Here is a 9,943-nt window from a genome sequence, read left to right as displayed (position 1 = left end):
AAATCATGTAGTGTATATAATCATGGGAAGTTCCTTTTCTCTAACCTTACAAGGCTTGAAGATTTTATGTTATACTTCATTGTGCAACACAAGAAAAGTACCTCAGGAAAATAAATGTCTTTTATTCCACTCCCCATGTATCTGATGCTTTATTCCCTCAGGCACTACTTGTTTGCCAAAGGATTGTTTAACCACTGTTTGACAATTTCCAAATGGGAAAAAATGCTGGGTTTCATCCAAAGGAAGGGAGGAGCTTTTTGAAGTTTTGTATTTAATCTTGGTTAAAAGTAAACAACTTTACCCTTTCGACATTAGTCATGCCTGTTGTATAAAGTATGGTGTAAAAGTGCTCAGCAAAGGAGCACAATATTTTTCCATACCTTGTAGTTATTCACATTTGCATTGGGGATTGAATTGGATCAAATAACTGGCTGGGTAAGGTGTATGGCAGGAGGCAAACATCACGGCGGGATAACTGGGTGAGCTGGGTGGTGGGGGTAGTGGGAAAGGCAGCACAGCTCCCCACAAGGGCCAGGTAGCTGGAACAACCATCAGTTCACAGGCTGCATCCACAGACGCATACCCGGAGCGGGCAGTGTTCTCTGCTGGTGGATATTTTGTGAGGATTAACGTGTCTTTACAAAAGGAGGCATCGGGGGACATGGGGAAACAGCGCCCGGCCTACCACACAAACTCTACTGGAAGAGGCATGGCTGTGCAGTCAGGCCTTTTGGAAAGGACACAGCTTGCACCTCGATACGGGGGCTTTCCCTCCCCAACAAAACCCTCCTTTGAACAGAAAAAATTACAACTCTCCCGAAAGCACATACTGTATCTCGGGGAGAAACCCCTTCTGCCGGTGAAAGAGGTGTCTGCCAGCAGTGCGAACAAGCCCCGGGTACACAGGCGGTGCGAGGGCGACAGCGGGCAGGGGGCAATAGCCAGCGAGGCCCGGGGGCTCCTGGGGCTGAGCCGGCGGAAGGCGCGGGGAGCGCGGCCGGGAGCGGCGAGGAGGCGGCGGGCTCTGCCCGAGCCGTGCCCCCGCTTCCCGGCCACTTCTGCCTTCCTTGGGAAAGAAGGGCAACTCCGGAGCCGCCGCCAGAAACCGGCAGGAGTGCCCGTCGAGGCAAGAGCAAGTCTCCGATCGCCAGCTAGCTCCTACCGGGCTCGAGCACACCGCCTTCTCTCTTACTGGCCACTTTGCAGGACGAGTATTAGAGGAAAAAAAAAAAAAAAGGCGAAAAAAAAAGGCGAAAAAAAAAAGGCAAAACAGGGACTAAAAAGAATGACCTACTTTGAAACAAGAAAAAAAAAAAAAGCGCTCTCTGTCAAGGTTTTGCTCCAATTGCCTGTGCGCCGTTGCATAACCAGATCGGGAGCTCCTGCCTGTGCCCGGCGAGGCCGTGAGCCTGCCCCGGGGCAGCGCGGTGCCGTGCCCCGCTCCGGCCCGCTTCCCGCCGCCACCACCGCCGGGACAGCGGGCACGGACAGGGCGCGGGATCGCCCCCTGAGGCGGGGGCCGAGCGGGGAGGGCGTCCCGAGCCCGCCGAGCGGAGCCGCGCAGGGGTCCCGCCGGATCGCCCCGGGAGCCAGGGCCGGGCACCGGGCGCAGTCCTGCTCGGCGGGGCCGGCGGCGCCGCCGGGGGCTCCCGGGGTCAGGCTACCGAGCCGTCCGCCGGTGCGGAGCGGGGATATCGCTACAGACATATGTAAACGTGGGCACGCCGGGGTTCGCTCGCGGCGGCGGTGTGAAACCATCCTTGATGCGGGGCTGGCTCTTTGGTTGAGGTTTTTTTTCCCTGCTTCCCCTTTCGTTCTCTTTCCAGCTTCTCCTTTTCTTGGATCCTCGCCTGTCTCCTCCCACAGAACGAGAGAGAGAGAGAGAGAAAAAAAAAAGGTCACGTATGTTTGGAAAAATATGTAGGTCAGTGGAACATTCCCTGCACTTGTGCACAGGAGCCGGGGCGGGAGAGCTCCTCTGCAGCCCTCTCGCTACCCACCGCCCCAGCCCGGCCCTCCCGGCGCCCACCGCGGGTAGGGGGGCGCCTAGCGCCGGGGTCCCTTTCCCCCTCCCTGACCCATTTTGAGCAACAGCCTCGCGTTTGGGCGCCCCCCGGCCCTCACCCCCCTCCCCCCCACCCCAGCTCCCCCCGCTCCCTGCCGGAGAAGGCGACGAGCGGCGGAGGAAACCGGCACGGGAGATCCTCTGCCACCGGCGCCGCGGCTGCGCCCATGGGCGCGGGGCGCGGGGCGCGCCCCCGCAGAGCCGCCGGCTGAGGGCGCGGGGCGGTGGCCCGGCGGCGGGGGCAGGCGAGGGGAGGCGGCGGCGGGCGGCGATGAAGGGCCGGCGGAGAGGATGCCCCCGCCTCGCCCGCCGGGCTCCAACTTCGCGGAGAACTATCGGCCCCGCAGCCCCCGCGCCCGCCCTGCCTCTCCAGGCCGCGCGTCCAACTTAATGCCCCAGCGGGAGCCCCAGCCAGCAGCCCCCCCGGCCTCTGGCCTCCGCACTCCCCCGCAGCAGCCCGGGCTCCCGGCGGCCTCCCGGTGCCGGCGGAGCCCCTGGCCCCGGCGCGCGTGGGTCCCGCGGCGCCCGGGGCGGCGGCAGAGCGGCATGCGGCGGCCCCGCGCACCATGAGACAGGGCACCGGCACCGGCGGCAGGCAGGAGGCGGGCAGCGTCCCCGGCTCCTCGTCGGCGAGGAAGAGTTTGCCGGCTCCCGAGGCCGGCCTCCTGCGCGGCTGGAGCAGCGGCGGCCGCTGCCGCAACGGCACCGGGAGGCACCGGAAAAGCGGCGGCATCCAGCTCGCTGGCACCGGCACCGGCGGCGGTTCCCGCGCCCAGGTGGCCACCGCGGACAGCAGCAGCAGCAGCGGCGGAGGAGGCTGGGGCTTCCCCGCCGCGCTCCCGCAGCACCGGCACCCCAGGTAACGCGCGGCCGTGCGGCCCCGACCCTGCCTCCGTCCCGTGGGGCGCCCGCCCGCGACACCCGCCTGGGGGGCGCCCGCCCGGGGCACCCTCGCAGGATATGCTCGGCCACGCGTGACCCCGCGGCGGCCGGGATCTGCTCCGCGGTGTCCCCGCTCCGCGGGGGTCACGGACGTGCCCGGTGGTGCGGGGTGGCGTGGCTCTGCCGCGGGAAAGTTTCCGTGGGAAGCCCGCTTATGTGCGGCGTGTCTGTCCTGGCCGGGCTGGCGGGGTCCGGCCGGGCGGGCCCCTCCGTTTGGAAAATAAGTTGTCCCCTAAGCAGTCCTCCTCGCCATCTCGTTATGGTGTGGTTGAACGTTTCCTGACTTTGGTGATACCTATAAGCTAGACTGGAACGGGGTCTGCGATGCGACCGGGAGGTGTTTGCTCAAGGAAAACTTCCAGTAGGACCAGTAGGGATTTTGAATGGGTGAAAGCTCCCGGGGGGAGCAGGGGTTGTGTCGTGTGCTGGGAGAGCCCTGCTGCTGCTGCAGCCTTGCGCAGAACTCCCCTCCCGCGTGTTTGCATCCCTGTGTGGAACGGGGTAAACCTTAAATAGACGGCTGAACGGCAGCACCGGATTCACACGGAGCTGTGCCGTGGTGTTTTCCTCTATGGTCACTAGCCCGATTTGTCAATTAACAAGCACGCTCATCCAGAAACTTTGCTCCGTACTCCCTAGCTGTCTACAGGATGGCAGCTTACTTTCACTCAAGTGACTCAGAAATAATTAGCGGTTATAAGCGTTACAGCCAGCGGAGGAACTTGGATTTTTTCATGGCGCTAAACCTCCTGAAGGGCTGTAAGGATCTCTCGGATGGGCACAGCCAACCTGAGCATTCAGTTCAACAAGTGGTTGCCTCTTGAAGTGGAAAATTATCTAATTTACCCCAGTGTGAGATGTTAATGCCCTAAACTGCGGGTTTAGTTTGTTTGGTGGTGCTAAATAATTAGAGTTCACAGTGTCCAGACATAGCCAGCTCATCATCCACTGATCCACATCTGATTCCGAGAGCTGTCAGCTGGTGGAGGGTCCAATCCTGCATACATTTCAGTAGATGAGTATGAACGCAGAGTTCATCTCTGCAGAGATGGCCAGGAGTATTTGGAGAATGTGATTGCCAAACTGTACATTATTTCACTGAAGATGTGAAAATGAAGGTTTTCTAGAACTAGGTATGTGACATCAGGGTGATTCCCCAAGCTGGCAGCACTTCTGTGCCCTGCACCAAAGCCTGGAGAAAGTGAGCTTTCCTAAATTAGTTTTCCCTCACAAATAAAGGTGCCTTCCTGCACATTTGCAAGGTTGAATCCACAGAATTACAATATTTTTGCCCAAATCTCTACCCTGAAGCATGCAAGAGCCCTTGAAGGAGTTGTTTTTTCATCATAGGCAGCAATGTTGTCTACAGTTAAAACTAGCTAGTGCTTTCTAGTACAATGCTCTGCTGTCAGTTTTTTTTGCTAAGCTTAAGCCTAGGCTGGTATTTTGCAGGTTGAGTGTCTGCTGAAGACAGACTGTCTTTGGGAAGTTTCAGATTAAGTGGTTTGGTTATTTCTGAGATCATGGTAAGATGGAAACTTGGTCTTTGAAAATGTATTTGATGAAGATGGTTTAGGTTTACATCCTGCATTAAGAGACCTTGATCTATCTGGGAATCTGAATTTTTTTCACTATTCTAAGAAACACTTTCTTTGAGACTTAAATTCTTGTGGCATCATGTTTTGGAGCAGGGAAAAGATATTTTTCTTGGGATCATCTTGTGATGGGGGTGTGTCTTTTGCTGATCCTCTGAGAATCTTCCAGAATTTCTCTCCAGTATAATTTTATCACAATGCTCAGGGCGTGTGCTCTTGGGAGAAAACTTGTTGAGGGCTTGACCATTGCACTCACTTGAAGATGCTCTCAGCACAAGGCATGCTGAACATCCCAGCACTGTTAGGAGCTGAGCAACTGCTCCTCTTCCTGGGAAGGATGAGAGCCTCCAGCTGGTGGCTGATGGGCTGAGTGGACTTTCCCCCCAGTTATTCTTCCAGGGTGTTGCTTCTACAGTGAGTGCAGGAGGGAGAATCGAAGACTTTCTCAACTGTGTCTTCAGTGGCAGAGTGTGTCTGGCAATGCCATGGAAGGGTGGAGGAGGAAACTGTTTAATTCACTTGCATGGTGACAAAAATTGTGGGACTCGAACGGTCCCACTTCTGAGAAGAAGCACTGGTGATGGAGAAATTGAAGAGCAGAGATTTGAGACAAAGGATTTGTGGGGTCATAGATGACAAATCTTGGGAATAAGGTGCAGGATAAAGGTAGTAAACCCAGGACAAGAGAAGGCATGGTGGAAAGAAGGAAGTTGACACTTCTGGTGTACAGGGACAGGAGATCTGAGCATGCAAAACCACAATGGTTTCCATTCTTTCAATAACCAGGGCGTGATACTACTACCTTTTCATCCTTCTCATTTTCCTCCCCACACTGCCTGCTGTGTGTTTCAGCCCCTGCCTCTGCTTCTTTGCCTCTCCCCTGGATTGGTAAATGTCATACAGTTAAAAATAACAGCCAAATACACATTTTATGTGCATTTAATTGCTTTTCTTTCCGTGTTAGATGAACTTAGGTAACTTCCATTTGTGTTTATAGTTTTGTGTCTAGGCTCTTAGGAGAGATGCACTTGAATTGCAGATTTTTTTAGAGGGACCATTGTCTGTATAAAAAAAATAATTTTTCTGGATTTGGTTTAACTGTCTGTCAATCCTTGATCATAACAAAACTTCTTGAAAAGGTAGGCTGAGGCCATGCAAATATTTGTATTTTAGCTAATTTAATTCAGTAGGTAATCTGCATCAGCTGATAGAGTGATTTTATGAGTCTGACTACTGAAGTTTGAAAAAGAAACACCATGTAATAGCATTTAAGCAGAATGCATAGATGGTGGCGGATTTATTTATGCAATGCTGCTTTTGGTATTGCCGTTTTTTGGGAGGGACTAAAGCCATTGTGACATGGTATGGGACACAGAAGATATACATATATATATATATGTATGCATGTATGTATGTGAAACAGTATATTGCCAGCTGAATTCAAAATTACAAGAGCTGCAGGGCAGTAAAGGCAAGGGGGTGATAAGGGATGTGGGTCATATAGACTCATGCACTGAATAAGGAGCTGAGAAGCTGCAGATGTGGTTCATTCTCTGCTCCTTGCATTTATCTTGTGGTGGCTCTGGGATGTTGGCAGATTAGATTGAGGGATTTAGGGAAATGGCTTTCTTGGCCTCGTCCACATAAATTGGACGTACATTTTGGGGATAGAGGGATAAATACTGGTTTTTATGCTGCTCTTCCTGTGTCTCTTTCCCCTGAAGGCAAACTATGAGGCACAGCTCAGTCCAACCAAAACGTTGGTTTTAATTACACTTTGGTAAAAACACTTCTGTTGCTTTATCCAAGGACCATGGCAGAAATGAGTGTTTATTGCAGGCTGCCTGCTACATTTGGGAAGAATAGTCTTATGCATCCCTAGTGCTAGTTTTAATCCTGCTTCGGTCTGAAAATCTACCTGTGACTTCAGCAAAATAAAGCTCTCACAAAACTTAGGTCACTGGTGAGTTTGGACCTTTGTTACTAGGAAATAGTATTGCCATACTATAATACCAGATTTATAGTACCCCATCTGCCTGCTGTTTCTTGTTCTCTCCTTTACCACCAAGCACTTTGAGGCAATGCCATCTCTTTCTCCTGTGTCTTTGTGGCAGGTAGCAGGCCTTGAGCGTCAAGATACTCCAAAAATGACCTGTAAATGGTGGGAGCAGGGTGGTTATCTAACCTTGTCCTGCTTGGGCACAAGTCTGTGTATAACAGCTGGGCTTCTGCTGGCCTGATTATGACAGAAGGTGTTTTTCAGCTGTTTTACTACCATTCTTAGGGATCTGCATAAAATAGAAGATTTCTAGCCAAGTGGAATGATGATATGGGAAAAAAAATTGAGATGACATGTATGTATGTTTGAGATCAGAACTGAAATTTGGAAATTCAGGTATGAAACCTCTAATTTCAAAATGTACACAAAGTGCTGGCATGACAGAGTGTCATCTACTGGAACATTTCAATCAGCCTTTCTCCTTGAGTATCTTCGTGTGATATAAATGTAATATGCATGTCAGTTTGAAAAAAAATAGAAGAAAATATATCTATAATCATAGAAATTAATTGCTATAGGTCACTGAAGGTGCCAAAACTTAGACAAAATCTTCCCTGGTCAACTCAAGGAAAAAAAAAAAAATCAATGCAATGTGCAGGTGTGAGTTAAAAACCAAAGGGAAATAGAACATTAAGATTGTTTTTTAAATGATGGGAAATTATAAAAAAGAATCCTCATTATTTCACGGTAGCAGCTGCAATGTGCTCTATCTTCAGTGTCCTGTGCTGTTGATTCCCCCACATCAGAGATGGCTAATGGCAAGGGAGACGGTTCGGAGGGTCGTAGCAAGGGGATCAGAGAAACAGAGTGACTCCTGTCTCAGGACTGACAATGCTGATAAAGTGATGCAACACACATCTGTAAAATTAGGCAAAGCAGAAGGCAAACCAGGAGTGACTGATCATAGCCACAGCAGCAGAGGGCACTGGGCAGGCAGTTGCAGGAATGGAAACAAAAGGAGATTGCTCTTCACATGGCATGGTCAGACTGCTGAGCTCCTCACCACAGGATGTGGATGCTGAGAGGTTACATCAGCTAATGAGGTGACTGGATGAGTTCATGGAAGAGAAATCCATCAAGGGCTATTAAATTTAAAACCACTGCCTCTGGCATAGGAAGTTTTGAGCTGCATATTTTGGAAGCTTGGTGAGTATCCTGAGGGCAAACCACCACTGGTTTGCCTTGTTCTTGTACTTGCTCCTCAGCACCTGTGTCTGGCCATGGCTGAGAGGGGCTGCTGAGCCAGGAGGTCTCCCTGTGTCTGCTCTGCAAAACGAAATGGACGAATGAACGAATCTGGTCCCCCTCAGTTCCCAAGGCCAAGATGCTGCTAGTGGCTCACACCTTCCCTGCTCAGAGCTGGCTCCATCACAGCACATCTGCCATGGAACAGGCTGGTTGGGAGGAGCTGGTTGAAGTGCTCCAAAGAAGAGCCAAGGCATGGTCCAGAACTGTACTCCAAAAAGCTGTGTATACTGCTTGAGAGCCCTCCTTGGTGTCCTGTTGTGGAGCTGTGCAGTCATGGTGAGGATTATCTTCTTGGGTTCAAGTAGGTTCAGAAAGCACTTCATTCAGGGAAGCAATCCCACCTGAAGGCATTGAATAATGAGATACAATGCCTGGCTGAAGAAGTTCCTGCTGGGAGACTATAATATTGCTACATGCCTACCCTGCTGACACAGGCTTCCCCAGCCTTCCCTGCTGCTTGGTGCCAGGGAGAGGATTTGGGCCAAGGAGGGCATTTTCTCTGACAAGGTGTTGCTGTAGTTAGAGTTTCATCTGTCTCTACAAGACCAGGCCTTGACATTCTGAACTGAGAATGAGAGGACTGGGAATTAAATTTCTTCAGTTATCCACTGAATTTAAGCACTGGTTAAAACAGAAATGTTGTGTTGACTGCTGTTTATTAAACCAGACAATTTGCTTAATCATCTGAAAGGCAGATTTTAAAGCCATGGATTGCATTTGTGACGGCTGTGCTAAACCAAGGGCTGTATTCCTGTTTACTTAAGCGATGGTCAAAGCACAATGTATTAAAATACAGCTCACACTGATGGCATTTTGCTGGCTTTTGGATGAGGTCTGTTGCTATTAAAACAACAAGCACCATTCCCAAACTCAGCAATGTCTTAAGTCCTTCTGGTAGTTGCCTAAAATTTCCAGATGCTAACTGATACAGCAACTCCAATGCAGCACTTAATGGAGCTCACAACTGCCTAGCTGTATATTTTTGGGCTACCTTATGTAATAAAATGGCAGGCCCTTGCACTGCCTGCACAAACAAGGTTGCATAAGCAGCCTGGGGAAACAACCGGAGCTCCAAGAGCCCTCCTGAATCCTGCACGTCTTGTTTCATCTCATTTAACATTATTTAATAAGCAGTATTAACCTTTTACTCTCTTCCCCCTTAAATTATCTAGAACCAGTGATACTGACTTAATTTCATACACAGACCTCACTTTTCAGAGAAGTCATCAAACTTTCCAGTCAATTGAGCAGCCTGATGTCTGGGTAGCCTTGAATTTTCTGTAATCAGCACTCAATCTAGTTAAAAATAAAAAGACATTAAAAACAAAGCCTTGAACAGGAAAGTACTTGTTTTTCACTCTCATTTCTAATTTGGTAACCATTCTTAAAGTTCATCACTATGGTTTGTTCTATCAAGGGATAAACAATTTATTATTCAAGCATCTTTGGGGCTTTTTTTTCCTTTAAAAACAGACAATGCTATTCAACCATTGGGAAGAAAACCAGCACAAGAAAATTGTAATCAATTTTAACAGGCTTGCAGATGGCAATGAATTTCTTTAAGCATAATGTTAGCCCTGCAAACAGTAATAATTGAGTTTGATCATTTATTATCCTTTTATCATCAATAACAGACCAGACTATATTTCTCTTGATTCTCTCTGTTAGGTGTGTCAAATTTTTAAGCTGGAGTATAATTTTAATAAGGCAGCTTCCACCTGTAATCTCTAAATCAACAGGTGGATGTAACCATGCAAAACCTGAGCATTCCTGGTTATCTGATTGAGTCAGTGGCTGAATAAATCTGACTTTAAACATGCCCTAGATTTATTGGTTTGGGTGGGACACCTCTCATTAATACTTTGGGAGAGCTGACATATTTCCCATGTTATGCATAAGAACAGTATGCTTGCAAAATTTAGTCAATACTGTGTGCAGCATGATCAGCTAGAGATAGGATATTTCTCTGTTATTTCTAATTCTCATACAAAATATCTGCCTCGGTGTTTTTATTGATAATTCTATAAATTTTAC

General features: G+C 49.7%; 1 protein-coding gene across 5 annotated transcripts in view; it reads left to right on the top strand.

Annotated features, from left to right (window-relative positions):
• Positions 1-1,375: 1,375 nt before the first annotated feature.
• Positions 1,376-9,943, top strand: part of NPAS2 (neuronal PAS domain protein 2) — a 105,786-nt gene continuing 97,218 nt past the window's right edge. For 3 of the 5 annotated variants that reach the window (XM_077173412.1, XM_077173411.1, XM_077173409.1), the window contains exon 1: positions 1,379-2,924. In XM_077173412.1, coding sequence (XP_077029527.1) covers positions 2,632-2,924 — 293 coding nt within the window. In that variant the 5' untranslated portion in view covers positions 1,379-2,631. Of the gene's footprint in view, positions 2,925-9,943 lie in introns of all 5 variants that reach the window. The other 2 variants (XR_013180869.1, XR_013180868.1) reach the window with 1 other exon arrangement.

This window comes from Agelaius phoeniceus, chromosome 2 (assembly GCF_051311805.1).
Source record: "Agelaius phoeniceus isolate bAgePho1 chromosome 2, bAgePho1.hap1, whole genome shotgun sequence".
In the NCBI taxonomy this organism is placed as follows: domain Eukaryota; kingdom Metazoa; phylum Chordata; class Aves; order Passeriformes; family Icteridae; genus Agelaius; species Agelaius phoeniceus.
Note: the sequence above shows the minus strand (reverse complement) of the source record. Positions and strands in the feature narration are given on the sequence as shown.